This window comes from Sciurus carolinensis, chromosome 4 (genome assembly GCF_902686445.1).
Source record: "Sciurus carolinensis chromosome 4, mSciCar1.2, whole genome shotgun sequence".
NCBI lineage: Eukaryota > Metazoa > Chordata > Mammalia > Rodentia > Sciuridae > Sciurus > Sciurus carolinensis.
Genome location: NC_062216.1, coordinates 109,943,915 through 109,961,577, shown reverse-complemented (window position 1 = coordinate 109,961,577; position 17,663 = coordinate 109,943,915). Strand labels below are relative to the sequence as shown.

At 53.2% G+C, this 17,663-nt stretch overlaps 1 protein-coding gene across 1 annotated transcript in view; it reads right to left on the bottom strand.

Moving 5' to 3' along the window:
- Positions 1 to 17,663, bottom strand: part of Kcnh3 (potassium voltage-gated channel subfamily H member 3) — a 19,019-nt gene extending 1,356 nt beyond the window's left edge. The window contains 26 exon segments of the mRNA XM_053743378.1: positions 399 to 505; positions 919 to 1,250; positions 1,904 to 2,121; positions 5,947 to 6,012; positions 6,015 to 6,065; positions 6,068 to 6,169; positions 6,172 to 6,193; positions 6,782 to 6,823; positions 6,825 to 6,982; positions 7,272 to 7,325; positions 7,328 to 7,463; positions 7,466 to 7,495; positions 7,498 to 7,565; positions 11,107 to 11,314; positions 11,397 to 11,424; positions 11,426 to 11,554; positions 11,937 to 12,178; positions 12,849 to 12,976; positions 14,003 to 14,038; positions 14,041 to 14,109; positions 14,112 to 14,161; positions 14,555 to 14,636; positions 14,639 to 14,674; positions 14,677 to 14,784; positions 16,099 to 16,141; positions 16,143 to 17,663. Coding sequence (XP_053599353.1) covers positions 399 to 505; positions 919 to 1,250; positions 1,904 to 2,121; positions 5,947 to 6,012; positions 6,015 to 6,065; positions 6,068 to 6,169; positions 6,172 to 6,193; positions 6,782 to 6,823; positions 6,825 to 6,982; positions 7,272 to 7,325; positions 7,328 to 7,463; positions 7,466 to 7,495; positions 7,498 to 7,565; positions 11,107 to 11,314; positions 11,397 to 11,424; positions 11,426 to 11,554; positions 11,937 to 12,178; positions 12,849 to 12,976; positions 14,003 to 14,038; positions 14,041 to 14,109; positions 14,112 to 14,161; positions 14,555 to 14,636; positions 14,639 to 14,674; positions 14,677 to 14,784; positions 16,099 to 16,141; positions 16,143 to 16,175 — 2,578 coding nt within the window. The 5' untranslated portion in view covers positions 16,176 to 17,663.

The window sequence follows — 17,663 nt, the reverse complement described above, 5'->3', positions numbered from 1 at the left end:
TGTCCTCTAGGGAAATGGACATTCGAGACCTCTCCACTTTGTCCACTTCCCAAAGCTGCTTCACCTGGCCCTGAACCATCATCTATCCTGGTTCCCTATCCCTTTATCCTCCCAGTGAACCAGGCATTGTGCTGATTCCATGCACAACCCATTTTATAAACAAGAAGCTGGAGCCAGGGAAGCCAAGTTAACACTACAAGAAAACTGAGAGGAGGAGTCCAGACCTAGGGCCCAGACTAGTCTTCACAACCAAACTCCTAGCCCAGTGGTGCAGAGGTGGGTGAGGGCAAGAGGGCTTCTGGGCAGAGTCTGCCCCTGGCCAGTTTCTCTAATAGTGCTTTAGTTCCAGAAGGCAAAGGGGCCACCCCACCAACATACTCTGTCCCCGGGCCTAGTACCTGGTCCAGGGGAGGGACTGCTGCTACATTCCAGGCCAGATTGGCCCACACGGAAAGAGAACTTGGGCTGGTCAGAGCCACAGCCATCCTCAATGCCATCTACAACCCTGTGGACCCAACAAATCAACAAACAGGCAGGATAACAAATCAGTTGACAGGTAACCACTATTGTGTTACAGGGGACAGGATGCTCCAGTGTCCGTACACAGAGACTGCACCAGCTTGGAGCTGGATAGGGACTCTTGAGGTCCCAAGAGAAAGCTAACACATGGTCCCTTCCCCTATGAGCTTGCCTTTGAACTGGGGAGTCAATAAGATTTCAGACTTAGAGCAGGGTGTGACATATACTAACAGGTGAAGTCAGAGAAGTCAAGAAAGTCTTCCCAGAGGAGGCAAGCTTGGACCATGCAAGCAGAGAAAAGTTAAGATGCACGGATGGGCCCTCAGGGTGTGGGTGTGCCTGACTGGGGCCTCTGTTTTATCACTCTCACCCTGCCATGGGGCCCAGGGCCTTGCTTACCTGGGGCTTAGGTCAGGGGGCACATTCCATGGCATGGGGGGCAACCGCAGTCCCTCCAGGGTCCGTGGGTGAGCAGAGGCACCAGCTTCAGTCTTCAAAGCCCCTGCCCTGCTCGGTCGTCCCCTGCCACCTAGACGTGGCCGGGGTGCAGTTCGACGTGGAGATAGCAGTTTGGCAGCTGAGGATGAGGAGGTGCAGCCAGGGGACAGTAGAGGGCTGGAGGGCTCATCTGCTGTGGCTGGTGAGGCTGTGGGGCCCCGTTCCCCATCTGTCTCTTTTTCCTCCAGTGTAGACATGAGGGTGTTGTCACCACTCAAGGAGCTGGTATCTACCTGGAGACAGGAAATAGACATGCATGGCAACTATTGTGTCCCATTCCCCTCTCCTGCCAAGGAATCATCTCTACTAGAAAGGATGAGCCGTCTTTATTACACAGAATACCCACTGTCTGCCACTCTGCAGCAGAGGCCCCGTCAGGAGGGGTGACCTGTTTTTCTGCTGCCACATGAAGCTAAGTCCTGGAGGCATTAGCTGCCCCTCAAAATTCCAGCCAAATGTGAACCCCTTCTACTTGGTACCTCAAGATAATGGAACTATCCAAGAGACTGCAATACTCAAAACTGGTTTAGAACTAGTGACGTTATCCAGGGAAATTCAAAAGCCCTCAGAACAGTCCTGTTTTGCCATGAAAAAGCAGGGGAAAGCCACATTGTTTTCCAGAAGCAGCCTGGAGGACTACTGCCTGTCCCCTGCCCAAGCCCCTGACAAATCCTCCATCAGCCTATGCGGCTCATTTGTTACCACTGTGCTTGGTATCCTTAACCTGATTTTGTTCTGGACAGGGACAGGCTGTCTCAGATGGGCCAAGCAGGGACACAAGGGGTGGCTGAGCTTGACTGGGCTGGCTTCTAAAGGAGTAGATGTGAAAGAGTAGACTTCCCCATGCCTTCCCCAGCCCCTCCATGCACGTACCCAGCACCCTCACCTCTGCAGGGCCTCCCCCAGAACCCAGGTTGTAGCTGAGCTCCCCTCGAAGACCGCGGCTGAAGCGTGGGGCAAATTCAGGGTACAGTGCAAGACTCTCATGTAGGCCAGCCAGCTGCAAGCACTGCAGGACGCAGTAGGTCAGACCCTTCACATCAGCATTGGCCTTTACCACCTGCTCCCGCCGGGGCAGCTCACAGCCAATCAGATCACCCTTCCCTGGGGAAAGGAAACAGAGGTCAAAGAACCCTGACCCTCAGCCACTGAGAGAGGAGGTAGGCCAGAGAACACAGAGCCTCTCTCCTCTACAGTCAGGTTTTTCCAGTTGAGACCACCACTGTGAAACCTTCAAGCAAGGTGGAAAGAAGCAGAGGCCGGGTAGGGTCATGGCCTGATACCTGTTGCCTGCCTCACTGACTGCCCACACAGGCTTAGGGTGAAGAGCATTGGGACCCAGGCTCTCAAACACTTTCAGGACACTTTTTCAAAACCACTGAACAGAAATCCCAGCATCTTAGCTCTGAGACTGAACAGTCATCAATTTTAGTGGTTCACAGACAGGCAGTCAATTAGAATCCCCTGAGAAAGTTAAATCAATCAGACTCCCAGGACCCATCCCTACCTTTAGTATTATTATGTCTATAGGAGATCCTACAATCTGATTTTTTTTTTTTAAGCCCCACAGGTGATTCAGGTGCAGCTCATCCAGGGACTGGTGGTTAAAAGCAGCAGTTTAGTACCTTAGGTGGCATGGCCCAAATGTCAGGCAACTGAGGACCTTCATCTTCCAGAGCCCTGGCTGCCTCTTCTACACAAGAGAAGCTGCATCTGCCTGGGTCAATGAGGTTTTGTTGATCTCACCAGAAGGCCTCCATGGAGAGCTTTCCCATCACCAAGTTGAGACTGCCACCTCGATGACAGTGACTATAATATGGCATCAATTGTGGTCTGGGACTCAATCTCAGAAATGTTGGGTTGGAGTGGGTGGAGGGATGTGTTATCTTTGAATCAATGAAATAGGACCAGGCATAGTGGGACACACCTATAATCCCAGTGACTCAGGAGGTAGAGGCAGGAGGATCACAAGTTTGAGGTCAGCTTCTGCAACTTAGAAAGACCCTGTCTCAAAACATGAAAAATTCAAGGGCTAGGAATGTAGCTCAGTGGTAGAGCACCACAAAGTTCAATCCCCAGTAATGGGGAAAAAAAGAGTAAGGTATCTAAGGTGTCTGCATTTAGGGACATGATGGGAATCAAATGAGTTCATGTAGATAAAGTGTCTGACACAAAGACAATCTTCCTTCCTTTCCCCTCGGCCAGTCATTCCCAGCAGGGATGCAACCTGATGGGCAGAACATCATTACCATGGAAAGACAGCTCAGCCTTTCACCAGATCATTCACACAATTAGAAAGGGTGTTCATATCCTTAAGGACAAAGACACATGACTGCTGGCATCACACAGGGAACTTAGAGGTCTCCTCTAAATGTGTGTGGACTTTGCTCAAACAAGTGGAAAATGCACTTAAGTTCCAGTACCATTTGAGAACTATTTGGATCTCAATATGATCCTTTGAGGAATGAGTTTTCTCTCTCCTTTGTGTCAACTGACATAGGTTAAGTGTATGTTCTTTATCATCATCCATGCAGTGACATAAAAATGACAAACAGGATAGGACTAAGGACAGAGTTGCAGGGACCAGAGACTATCCCAGATTGGCACCTTGACCAGAGCCTCCAGGTTAAGCTCACCCAATCTCCTTCCCACACAGAACTTCACAATGCTTAGCTGAAGTCAGTTCACAAGGAGGTGGGGGCCAGAAACAATGCTGGCAAAGGTGGGGCTGGCCTCAATTACCAGGAGTGGGCAGGAAACACCTGAATGCTTAACTAAGGAAGCAGATGGGGAGGTGGTGGGGAAGCAAAGGTAGAAACCAAGGTCATGACTGGAGTCAAGCATCCATTGCAGAAGCCAGAGCCTCCAAGTCAACAAATAGTTGATGCAGAAGATTCAGGCTAGGAGAGGATAGATCAAGGATGGCATAAATCCTGATGCTGGGAACATTCTGGAGGTAAGGCCTGGGTCACAGCCAGGTGCCATTCTCCCAGCTCCATGTGAACACTGAACAATGATTGTGGCTATTCTGAATCTTGGTGCCTGACACTGCTTCCTTGGCTCCAAGCTGAATGCCATCTGTTTACAATCCTCTTGACAATCTTGCTTTGGATTGACCAGTCTTCAATAGTCAAAATCTGTCTTTCCACCCTTTTGATCTCCAGTTCTCCATAATTCCTCAAAGAATACCAGACAGAGTTGAGTGAGAGTTGAGTGACATAACCCCATAACCCTATTTTCTTTTCTTTCTTTCTTTCTTTCTTTCTTTCTTTCTTTCTTTCTTTCTTTCTTTCTTTCTTTCTTTTTTTTTTTTTTTTTGAGATGGGTGGTTGCTAGAACTGGTAGGCTCAAGTGATCCTCCTGCCTCAAGGTCCCAAGTAACTGGGACTACAAGTGTGTGCCACCATGACCAGTCATAACTCCATTTTCTCAGTCCTGGCATAAACTTCCTATAGGCCTAGAAGTTGGACTCTTAAAAGATTTAGAAAAGAAGGTGGGGGGCAATCAACAGCCTGTTACCCTCTCACAGGCTCCAAGACCTCCTGGTGGCATTTCTGCCTCTTATTCCTATTGAAGGTCCTCTTCCTCAAGGGAGCAAGGATGGACAGACAGCCAGTAGCTGTCAAGCATCTAGTAACATGGCACCACCTTCCAGGTTCTTTCCATACTTCTAGTCTTCATTGTGGGTCACTAGGTAGTGATAAACCTCAGTCCCTCAGGCTTCAGCTGTCCCCACATTGAGGATTCAGCTGAGGTCAGCACCTCTCTTTCATCTTGTGTACGAGTTCATCATTTACCGAGCAGGTCCCAGTGCTCCTCATCCTCTGGGATCACCACTGAGAGCCTCCCACAACCACAGGGCTATGCTCCCCTTTAGTCACTTTTCATGGATGCATCCACATGCTTTCCAGAATGCCTGGATGTACTTTCCTAAAGTCTAGGGCACATTCATCCCTCCTGAGATGTTTCCCTTTTCTGCTGGTCACGACTTCCCACAGCACCTGGGAATAGCATGTAAACATGAGATTTAGAATCAAGCAGACTAGGTTCTAACCCCATTAGCCAATCCTTGCTGTTCTGCACAGTTTGAGATTTGGCATGTAAGGAGCTGGAACAGGGCTAGTACTGCTGTCTGACCCTTGTGCTGAGCCTTATTATTACATCCCTTCCACAATGGCAATCTCTTCATCCTCATCTAGGAAGTGGTTCTTCACCTTCACCTCTTTCTTTTGCTAAGAAGAGAAGTAGGCATACTGCAGGTACATTTTGCCAGAACAAGTTTCTCTAGCCATTTAGAGGCAGAGCTGACCCTGGGATCTGGGCCTACTTTGTGACCTGCCCCAGGGAAGTCACATCCTGTCACCGAGAGGGCCCACACAAGGATAGTTTTCACTCTCCCTAGCACTTCTCCCTTTAGCATTTGATTGTCCTCCTGTCAGAAAGTGTTACTTCTCTATCCCCTTATAGATTGGCTCTTTTTAAAAATTATTGTTATTATTCAGTACTGGGGATTGAACCCAGAGACCCACCACCACTGAGCTACATCCCTGGCTCTTTTTATCTTTTTTAATTTTGAGACTGTGTCTCACTACATTGCCCAGCCTGGCCTCTAATCTGCAATCCTCTGACCTCAGCCTCCCCAGTAGCTAAAATTACAGATGTGTGGCTCCTTTTAAGACTGGCCCTCCCAGGCATGCCTCCAAGATCATGATCGCCTCCTGTGTCTTCATGTTGCAGTCACTGGGTCTTCTCTGAGCTTTGCCCAGGACTCTGACTACTCCTGACTACATCCTGGCTGTTTCTCTCCTCTGTGGCCTTGTGACACCCTGGGATTTTTGCAGATCAGAGCCATGGTGTCTCCCCTACACACACACATACACATACACACACACATACATATACCGTGTCCTCTCTCCCACCCACACAAACCTAGGATGGCGAGCACAGTGCCACCCTTGAGCACCTCCATGGAGCCGGAGCAGACGAAGTAGAGGGCTGAAGAGCGTCACCCTGGTGGATGAGGTATTCGCCTGGTGTGCAGAAGGCAGCCGCAGGGCCAGGGACAATGCCCTCAGGCAGCCTCGGCTAGCAGCCTCAAACAGCGGCAGCTGCAGGACCTCCTTGTGCAGGTGCATGGCGATGTCTGCACGAGCTCGTCAGGGAGGCTCTGTAGCAGCTGCAGACAAGCAGGGAGGTTTGCGGGTGGCAGAAGAAGTCCCAGCCAGCCAGCCCCTCTCCATCCTCACAGGCCCTAAGAGCAAGGCAGGCGTGGACAGAGGCTCCACTCAGGGTGCACTAAGCAAGGGGGGCTAGCTCTGCCACCCTCTCAATCCCTTACAGATTTTTCCCCCTTGCAGTACTGACGACTGAACCCAGGGGCGCTCTCTCACTGAGCTACAAACCCAGCTTTCATTTTGAGATGGGGGTCTCACTAAGTTGTTCAGGTTGACCTCCAGCTTGCAGTCCTCCTGCCTCAGCCTCACAAGTAGCTCACCAGCCTCACACGTGGTTTTAGTCCTTTCTTGAGCAGCCCCTTTCCTCCGCCAGGCCTCAGGCTCAGATTTCAGTAAGCACAGAACCTCCAGACCTAACTGGAGTTGAGTAGGGCTCCAAGCCTTCTTGGCTGCTCTCTGCCCCATGCTGCTGTCCTCACTAGAGAGCGGAGCAGGGAGACATTCTTCACCCTCCATCCCTGTTCTTAGGCAAAGTGCAAACCCCTTGAGGGAGAAAAGTCTAGAGGGCTGACCCTGGAAACCGGTCACACCTCAGTGGTGTCGATGCCATTGTTCACAGCCCAGGTGGCCATGGAAGTATTCAAGCATGCGCTGCTTGAGAGGCTTGGGGATTCGATGTATGCGGATGTAGTCACGCAGGTCACGAGTAAGGCTGTGGTACAGAAAGCGGCGAGCGTACATGCGCTGGATGATGGCCGTCACGTTCCCAAACACCACTGCGTGCATCAGTGCTGGGGGAGGGTGGTGACAGCGGGTCATCTGCAGGCCTGGCCTGACCTGGTGTGATACTGTGCTGGGCAAATCTGTCCTCTGCCCCCTCCCCCCCACACACACACACCCCTAGGCAGGGCACATGGGCCTGTGGTAGCCCTGTGTCTCTCCCAGCGCTGGCCTGTGTTCCATGGTCACCTAAGGCAGAAGAACCCCTGGCCTGGGCCCTGCGGGAGGTGGGGAGGGAGGGACCACCTGAGGCCAGCACTCTGGGAGGGGGCCCAGGGAAGCCTGCAGGCCAGGCCTCACCGCCAATAAGCATGGTGCAGATGGAGAAGATCTTCTCAGTGTCCGTGTTGGCGACACATTGCCAAAGCCCACGCTGGTGAGGCTGCTGAGTGCAAAGTAGAGGGAAGTGATGTAGGCGCTGCGCAGCGACGGGCCGCCCAGGAGCTCCAGCCCAGTCCCGTTAGCCTCGCTGCTGCTGCTACTGCTGCTAGGCTGCAGTTGTCACTCTGGTCAGAGCTGTTCTCTCTCCAACAGCGCTCTTGCCCACCAGGTAGTAGGGGGTCTCCAGTCGTCGAGCCAGCTCCTGCAGCCAGCCTGGGGAGAGGGCGAGGGAAAGGCCTGAGCAGGCAGGACGACTTGACTACTCTGAGGGTGCAGGTGTGCTAGCCCCTTAGGGTGGGGGACATGCAGACACAGCCCCACCCTCATGGTTTCCCACCACTTTTCTCCTCTGCCAGCCCAGCACACCCCATCCACCCTCTAACCCTCAGCATGACGAGCACACGAGGAAGAGGTTGCCACCTCCCTGGCTGGTTCCTATTGGTGCCAAGGGTGGAGCAAAGAGAATCACACCTTTTTCCTGTGGCTGGCACTAATCTCAGGGAATGGGTCTAGCTGGAGGGACAAAGACTGGGGTTCATGGCATTCAACCACAGCCTGGTTCCCAGTGCTGGATGACAGAGGCCATCTCCTTGCCCTGTCCACCCAGTCCCTTCTTCCTGTCTTTGAGCCTACCTGCTCCCATCTAACCCCCTCAGGCACCACTCAGCCTCACCCTTACCCAAAGCCACTCACCTTCACATCGGTGCTCTTAAGCACACCCACATGGATATGGGTACAGATACTGCCAAGGATGTACACATGCCACACAGTCAAGAAGACAAGGACACACGTGTGAGCAACTTACACATGCCCAGACACAGCTATGACCACTCACACTGAAAGTTCTCTGCAGACTTTGTAGAGAGGGAAAGGCACACAGGAGCTTGCACATGGACACCCAGGCCTGGGTGGGACACACTTGCACACAGGTGAATATACTCAGAGGCCTCAGGCAGGCACCTGTGCACTTGCACAGGTAAGTGCGTATGAGCACATGCTTGAGTGCACACACAGATGAGGGCCCACTTCTTGTCCTGGCCTTGGCAGGAGGCAGAGCTCTGTACTGAGTCTCTAAGAAGCCCATGGCTGCCAACCTGGTGGAGGATTGTGAGAGCTCTAGGGAGCTGAATGGGAGACAGGGCAGTCTGGCTGATGGGGGAATGGAGAGGCAGAGGGCAAATACAGGGTAACAGGCTGCAGTGGGATCCACCTCTCCACACACACTGCCCACCCACCTCAACATGCAGACCATGTGCCACCCTCTCCCCAACACTTTTTGTATGTACTTGCTGTGGTCTCCACACCCCTCTCTCATGCACACACCCATTCTCTCAGTACTGAGGGCCAGGAGCTTCTCATGGGCTCCAGTTCAGAAGAACAAGTAACTACTGTAGGGCAGGAGCTACATCCCAGAGGTGCCACATGAGGGGCTCAAACAGTAAGTTAGGAGATGTGTATGCTTGTTCTCAAGGATAGAGAGGGTTTTTACCTAAAGAAACCAGGAGGGAGTCATTCCTGATGGAGGGAAAGACATGGACCAAACCTGGAGATGGAGAATTTAGAAAGTATAGTCAGTAGCACAGTGTGGCTAGAATGTGTGGTTAACACTGAGGACTTCAAATTCCAGGCTAAGGAGTATAGTGGAGTGCAGTAAGGCCTGCACCAAGGTGAGACTTACCTCCTGTTATCTCAGGTGTGCTGTGAGGATGCAATGGAGTATGCAAAACACTTTGGTCACTATTTAGTTGGGTAGTCAGATGTCCAAGGGTAAAAGGGTAGTGGCGGGTAGCAGAAAACAGCCAGTCAGAGATGAGGGTGACAAGGGACTTCTCCTTTTAATCATTGACATGGGGCATCAGCAGCCTTGGAGCTAGTGCTAGGATAGTGCATGAGGAGGGTGAGGCTAGCCAAGGCTGTTTTGGAGGTTGGTGACTTTCACACTGGGAAATGCTCTGAGTTGCCTCTCTCACTATTCTGCACAATCTTTTAAAAAACCTGCTCATCTCTACTGGCGAATGGGAATCTGGGGAAAGAACTCTGTCCACACCATAGGCAGTGGGCAAGAAAGCCTTTGAGAAGGAACTTTCCAGCAGGACAGTCAGACAGCAAACCACCAACCCAGCCCAACCTCAACTCCCCTCCAAGAATGGTTTCCGAGGGCTGGACTTTGGGATACCTGGGTTTAGCACCAACCCAGTTGGGGGACAGGAAGAAGTGGGAGATGATGATATAAAGGGCTTTGAAACTCTTTAATGTGGACCAGTACCAGTTCTAGACTGAAAGAATCCTCTCTGGAACTCAGAGGTCAAGGATAAAAGAATTACCAAGAGTCAGTCAGCCCCTGTACCCTGTGCTCATTGTGGTAGGGCCCAGAGCTTCTCTGAGAGCCAGAGATATCTTGATTTCAGATCAGCAATCCCATGAGGTAACTGGAACACAGAAGCTCTGGGACTAAAGGCCAAGGTTGTCTGGCCTGCTGCAGTGGATGGGCCAACCTGGGGATTTGGTGTCTCAGGTCACTTTGTAGGGGCAGAAACAGGGTCAGGACATTTGCTGACCCCAGAGCAGCCTCCACCACAGACTCCCTCTGGACAGGCACCAAGGAGCTGACACTGCTCGAGTGTCCCAGTTTCTACCTGCTCAGCAACTAGAGTGCTCAGGGGAAATAGCCAAGTGGGCTCTCTAGGCCACACCAATCTCCTGTGCACTTGGCAAGGACAGGATTTGCAGAAGCCTCATCTCTCTGGGGAACCGATCAGAGCAGGTTTCTAAGACTGACCTGGACTCCTGGTGACCCCACCAAGGAGCATACTGACATGACAGGCTGCCTGAGCACTGGAAATGCACTAAATGTCAGTTACTGCAAAGTGACAGAGAGCTGGAGGTTGTGGGAGGAAGGTGTGTGCTCATTTTGGGACCTAAGAGCATAGAGTTAGAAATGGCTGGAACAGAATGGTTCTGATAAATGGAAAGGATGGAAGTTGTGATGTTCATGTAGTGGTGTCAGTGGGATGGCCAAGGGAAAGCAAGGTGAGGAGGGAGGAAGAGAATGTGAGGAAAGCCTGTCTGGAGTCCCTAGAACTTGGATGGACTAGGGAAGAAGGGGGCCAGACCAGGGTCAATCCCTCACAAGGGATGGTTGGCAGGGTTGGCTGCTATAGGCTGACTTCACAAGAGGACAAGGGTTGGCCCCAGAAGGTCACTGCAAACCTTCCAGATAGCATTCTAGGTGGGGAGGTGGGGGTGGAAGCCCTCCTGGAAGCAGTTAAGACTGAGTGGGTGGTGAGCAAAGGGAGGAGCTGTAGCAGTGGGAGGTGAAATGAAGGAGAGCAAAGATACTGAGGACACAGAAAGTGTTGTTTTTTAGGTTCAGGGAGAATGTGGACACAGCTGAAAGAGATGTGGGCTGTAGGTAACAAGAGTGGAGCAGGGCCTGGGAGTCTTGGTGGGTACAACTTCATAGACGGTGACATCAGAGGAAGGGTGAGGGCAGCAGCTCCCTGCCTGGCCTTCCCAGTTTGGGCAAGGTCTTGAGGAATGTGACAAAGGTTAGCTACCAGGAGGACACAGTAGGTGACTGAAACTCCCCAGGCAGCCCACCAGGCTGTCTACACAATGGCCAGCTGGTGGAGAGCAGTCATGTGATGGTGGCCATCACACAATCCTTGTCTGTCGCACACACACAGATTTGCACACTCTCTGCCGCCTGGCATCACTCCTCAGCATGCACACGCCCAGCCCTAGCCTCCAGTACCAATCTCAGGCAGCTCCGATTCACTGCTCTCAATCTCCTGCTGGCCAATGTAGAACCAGACGCAGGCCACCCAGTGGGCAAGCAGGGCAAACACAGCCATGAGCAGGGTCAGTACCACAGCGCTGTACTGGGAGTACCGGTCCAGTCGTGGCAGCAGGCGTAGCAGCCGCAGCAGCCGCACGGTCTTCAACAGATGGGCCCCGAAGTACTGAGATGGGGAAGGTCGTCATCTCAGGCTGGCTGTGCCTGTACCAGCCCAAAGCCCACCCACCCAGCCCAGCCACACTGACCACATTGACCTTGAAGGCGTGTAACAGTCAAAGGGCACGCTGCGATGACATCCAGCAGGAACCAGGTGGTGACGTAGTGGAGGCAAATAGACGTTGGGGCAAACACCACCTGGCCCGACTTGGACACAAATGTGGTGCGGAAATTCAGCACAATATCTGGCAGGGAATTGGGTGGGAGTCAGTGGGGTGGGCAGTCACTGTTTACCACTGGGCACCTGCTCGGTACTTGACACTGTCCTGAGCCCTTCACATACACCACAGTATGACTTAGCTGTCACAGTAATTCCAGCAGGCACACATTAGTTTTGCCTCTTTTATGGAGAGAGAAACAGGCTTGTGGAGTCTATGACTGGCTCAGGTCTTTACTACATAAGAAGTGAGAGACATTTGGAATCTAGGTCTGATTTCAAAGCTCATGAGTCACAAATACAGGGAGGGCAAAGGGGGCACTCGAGGGGACTGGAAGCCATATGGACAATTCCCATCAAAGCCTGAAGGTGTCTGACATAGGATGAAGCGAAGGGGCAGAGTGCACATACCAGGATGAACAGGACCTCCACGGCCAGGTCACAGACACTGGGTGGCCGCGAGCAGCACTGGGCTCCCGGGCCTGTGCTCACACACACACTGTAGGGCACAGTGACAGCCACATAGAGTGTGGCGAGCAGGATGAAGCCATCCCAGGTGGCTCTCAGCGCCCCACAGTGCAGCAGGATGAAGGGTGACTTCCGAATGGCAGCAACTTTGTATTCTGGCAAGTTTGGCTTTTCCCCAAATACTCCCTGAGTGAGGCAGGGCAGATCCATCAGGAAAGAAGGATATTGGCATAGTCTAAGTTTGGATAGTGTCTGAGAGGGGTATTTGCCTTCTTTCTCTCCCTGCACTCTAAAAGCAACCTCTGAGGTAAGCATTAGAGTCCCCATTATAGATCAAAACAACTGGGGTTTGGCTGGCATGGTGGCACACACTGTAATCCCAGTGACTCTCAAGACTGAGGCAGGAGGACTGCAGTTTCAAAGATAACCTCTGCAACTTAGTGAGGCCCTAAGCAACTGTCTCAAAAAAAAGAAAGAAAGAAAAAAAAAAAAAAGACTGGGGACTGGGGACATAGCTCAGTGGAAAAGTGCCCTTTGGGGTCCAACCCACGTACCAAAAAAACAAAACAAACCTTGGTTTGGGGAAATCAAATAACTGAGGTCACACAGCTATTTAGGGGAGAAGCAGGATTGAACCAAGGCCCATCTGACTCCAAAGCAAAGACTTTCTTGTATATATTTTACAGATTAGACACGAGACAGTTCCTCCCTCAGTCCCAACCCAAGAAAGGGTGGTGGGGCCTGGGTGTCTTCCTGGACATCTTCTCTGTAGTGGGATCAGTTTCCCTCTTCCATGTCCTCTGCCTGTCCCTACCCTGTCTCCCAATCCAAACACACACCCTAGTACTCAATCTACCTTATTGAGCTTGTGCTTGCCCTTTGGTTGCTTCTTCTGCAAGTGCCCAGACAGGTGGTAGAGCACAGCCCTGCTCCGTCGCCGGTTGGCATTAAAGCCTTTGGCTCCTGCCCGGCCATATCGGCGGCCGGCCACCACCTGAAAAAGAAGAGGGGCTCATGAAGATGGTGTGAGGTATACTCACATACCCCAACACAGGGTTCTGGGTGTGGGACTGTTGCTGGCCCACGGACTGGTCTGGCTTATTGACCATTTTGTTTGTTCAGAGTTGGGGACTTAGACATTCCTTACTTCCTGGGGTCACTTGCCAACCACAGCAATGGGCAGGTTTGGCATTATAGATACTACTTCCAGGAGAAGATTTCCAGGAAAGGATGTGTACCAGGAAAGGCCTGGGAGAGGGAGTTTGGAGAAGGTCACAGAAAAGGAAGGCAGAATTGGTAGAAGGCCACCATCAGAGGTGTGGGAGCTCAGAGAAGCCCAGGGTTCAGATGCAAGGATCAGAGGGTGATATTGAAGAATGACTTCATGGAGAAGCAGAACAGGGGTATAGGAATAGAGAGTACCCCAGCATCCCCAGAGTCCTTGGAGCAGTATTTGATGACAATTCTGTGACCTGCCCAAAGGCCTGTCCCAGCCCTTGGAGGGACACTAGAAGGGAGAAAGTACTGTTTTCCCTCTGGAGATAGCCCGCATTCTCCCTTGAATGCATATCTGCTTTCCTAAATAAACCTCCGTCTATGTCTCTGGCGGGGAAAGATGGGGGAAAGACTCCAAGAACTTAAAAGAGGGCTTTGGCTGGGGCTCCCCTGACAGGTGTGATGTGGGGAAAAGGAACCAGGTGGGTCTGTGGTCAACTTTACTAACTGGTGGGAAAGGGGTGCTTTATAAGCATGAGTGGAATTTGCTTGCAACTTCTTAATAAAGTTAACTTGAGAACTCCAACTTCATCTCTCAACTGGACTATTTGGGAAAAAAGATTCCCATCCCTGGGTATGCACAGATAAGAGCAGCACAGCCCTCTCAGCCAGCCAGAGTAGGACCTCTGAGTGCAAGAGGGAGTGGGATCCACAACCCCAGACCGGACGCTAAGGCCCTGCCCAAGCCTGAGGGACCCAACAACCAGCCACAGTAACTAAATCAATATCCCCACAGGCACCCACCTGTCTCCTTCCAGCTGTCAGGCCCCCTCGGTTCTTGGTGTCACTGATGTCCTTGTGAGAGACCAGGAAGAGGGCCACCTCCCCTTTCTCATTCTTATGGGTATCACATCCAGGAGACACCAGAAAGGAAGCCCTGGGCATAAAAACAGACTCATCCCACCCTCAGCCTTGCCTAAGATGACAGAGGACCTGGCTCCACTGACATCCTGGGCAAGACACAAGAAGCAGGGCTTCCTGGGGGAGGGAGAAGCAGTCCTGTTCACTCAGGACAAGGCTTGATGGATTGGGAGCAAGGGAGAGCAGACATGACTGTCAGACATGTGTCCTGCTGAAATGGGGACATTTTTCTGTTGGATGTGGAAAACCCAAGATTGGAACTGAGCAGAGGCTGAAGCTAGAGTGAGGATGGTGGAGAGGAGGTGGGTGGAGAAAGAGACGATGGAAAGGTACATGGGTGCATGGGAAGATGGAAGCAAAGGAGGGAGGACTAGGTGTCTGGCTGGCTGAGGGCTGTAAAGGTGAGGCAAGGTGGCTTCTCACCACTTTTTCCGGTATAGGATCAGCTCAGCCTTGAACTCCTTGTGCTCGTCCAGGGCCTTTCGGATCTGTTGGCGGACGAGCTCACTGTATCTGGTCCGTAGAGGAAGGAGCAGGCACAGCCCGCTGCATGACCTCAGCTCGGGAGAAGCCCGTGAGGTCACAGAAGCCATCAGAGCAGTAGACAACAGGGAAGAGCCCTGCCACCTGGGCGTTGCCCAGCACGAAGTTACTATCTGCAAGAGAGCACCTCTTAGAGGAGGTATGGGGTAAAGAGGTAAAAAGTCTACAACTGAAGGGTAGGTTTTACAAACCCCAGGAATCTTATGGTGTGTGCTGGGCAAGAGCTGTTTGTGAATGGCACGCAGTGTGTCAATTGCATGTCAGTGCCCCGCAAAGACCCCCCTCTTAGTCACTGTATTTGAATGCATTTGAGAATCAGATGTAGGAACACAGGTTGGTGAGTTTAGCCCTTTGTGGGCATTGTACCCTCTGGAGAGTATCCTGAGCAGTTTGGGGTAAGGGGTGGGTTGGGAATGTCCAAAGGACTGTACCACCTGCTCTAGGCTGGCTTCAGCAACCTCTATTTCTTTCAGGTTCACTCACAAGCCAGGTAACCGGGTTAGCTGTCCGGTTCCTACCACCGGGACCCACCTGGACTGGGAAGCAACCCAGCCCAGTGTCCATCTGTCCTCTGTGTTTGAACCCTAGCTGCCCAACCTGGTTCAAGAAATAGTGAGTATGATTAAGAATGGGGGTGTAAGAATGGTAGCTGAAAACTGGAGCCTGAAGCCAGGCATGTACTGGGGAGTGGGGGGTGCTGAATCAGCAGGCTGCAAAAGCCAAGCATACTGGCAAAGCAGATGGAGGAACCTGGAGTGGGGAGAGCTCAGAGTTGGGATCCCATCCCCTATCATGAGAGACCATGGAGAACCCTATGCAGAGAGCTGGGAAGCTCCACTAAAGGTGAATGTGCAGGAGGAGAAGGGACCTGATTTCCCTGTGCTCAGAGCCCCAGGAACCCGGGATCCAGAAGCTCAGGTTGCCTTCTCCAAATTTCCTCAGTCCTGGTGGAGTCCCCAAGTACATCTTCACTGGGCTGACTAAGCACCCCAAGGCAGGTGAATTTAGCTGGTACTCTCCTGAGTACACTCCACATTATCTCTGTTTGCAAAGCTCTTTTCTTTTCTGTTTTTGTTTTTTGAGCACTGCTCACCCCAAACCTTATCCGGCGGGTCTGAGGGTAGTCCTTTAACAGCGACAGATGCAGGGATGGGATGGGTCAGATTGACTAAGTTCGGGGAACTAAGTGCATCCCGGGCCCACATCAAGGGACAGCTTCTACCCAGTGTTCGCCAGGAGGTGGATTGAACCTGAACTCTTCAGGGAAACGGCGCCTGGAAGTATACAGTGGTCCCAGTTTCAAGAGGGGTGAGGAAGGAAGAGAAGGTGAGAACTTGTGGGCGCCAAGCCGACACGTGGGTTTGGGGCTGGCTGCAATCCTGGATGGGGATCGTTTGTCGGGGAGTAAGGGGTTAGGTCTGACTCACGCGTGCCGTCGAAGCGCGTGGCGATGGTGTCCAGGAAGGTGTTTCTGTGGCGCCAGGAGCCCCCGCATGGCCGGCATCTTAGGTGGCCTCGGCCACCCACCCCATCCCTCCGGGGCGCGGGACTCAGCGCCGGGGGAGGGCGCCCGCCCCCCGCCGGGCCCCGCGCCCCTAGAGCAACCGTGGGGGAGCAATGCCCAGCCGGGTCTCGCAGGCCTCGCCAGCGGCCAGCGCGCAAGGGAGCGTCCGCGCCGTCGGGGCCCGGAGCATGGCGCAAAGCCCCTAGCGCCCTCGCCGCCCACGAATTCTGGGTTCCAGGCTCCGCGGCTGCTGTCCTCTCCGCACCTCTCGCCCGCTGGGGCGGCGGCGGCTCCCGTCTCTGCTGCAGGCGACTCCGCTCGGCACCACCGCCGGTTGCAGCAGCTCCCTCCGTCTGTCGGGGAGAAGCGGCAGCCTCCCTCCCAACCTCCCGCGCCGCCGCCTGCACCGGGGTAACCATGGAGACCGGGCACACCCAGTCAGGGCCGCCTTCTTAAAGGGACATGCTTCCCGCCGAGGGATTTCCCCCTCCCCTCGGGACCTCGGCGGGGGAAGGGGAGGTTGCCGCCCGGCTATCCTTGTTGCTCAGACCGCCCTGGCCGCCCCGCCCGCCCTCGGAGAATGACAGCCTGGTCTGCTCAGGCTGACTCAGCCTCAGCCGCAGGGGCGAGGCGGTCTTCTTTGAGTGAGGAGGGCTCGGGTGTGTGTGGGGTGGGTGTATGTGACAGAAGGTTCATTTCCAGAGGAAAAGTGTCATGGGAAAGGGGACAAGCGACCAGGAGGCGATGAAGGCTGGGTGTTGGTGGAGGTTTGGGCCCCTAGAGGAACTCAAAACTGCTCAGGGGAGGGTCGAAATTATGTAGGGAGGGACTTCTGAGTCTTCTGAACACAGGTTTGGGGCATTCAAGTCTTTCTTAGGCTTTCTTAGCCTTAGCGTGGACTCTCTGGAAAATGAAGCTGCTACTAGGAGATGCAACTTGCAGGCAGCATTCAGGAGAGGACTGGAGGGTGGGTAGCTCTAGGAGTGTGGTTCAGACGGTCTTCGTTGACTCCAGAGTGGAGGAGTGCGGTGGAGAAAGGAGTCCTAACCCTTTGTCTCGGTCCTGTGCTTCTCAGGTCTCGTCACCTTTTCTGCTCTCTACTACAGGGTCGGAGACCGCTAGAGGTCAGCGTCTGGGAATAACTTCCTAACCTTGGGAATGTGGGTCTTGCAATCCGGGAGTGAGGAGGATGGGGCCCACTCGCGTCAGTCTCAAAGAGCTAGGCTCTGCGCTGGACCCGGCGCTGCAGGGAGGAGGTGCGGAGCAGGAACCAGGCGGAGCGCGCGGCCGTCTCCCGTCCGTCTCCCGCGCCGCGGCGGTCCCCGCGGCCTTGCTGCCAGCGCCGCTCCTCCTCCTTCCCACGATTTGCTAGCCGAACTCGGCTGCCGCCCGCGCCAAGAGCCGCCGCGGTCAAAACATCCATTTGTTCCCAAAGCAGTGAAGCGGGAGGCTCAGTACCCCGACTCCCTCGAAGAGACCACCCACCGC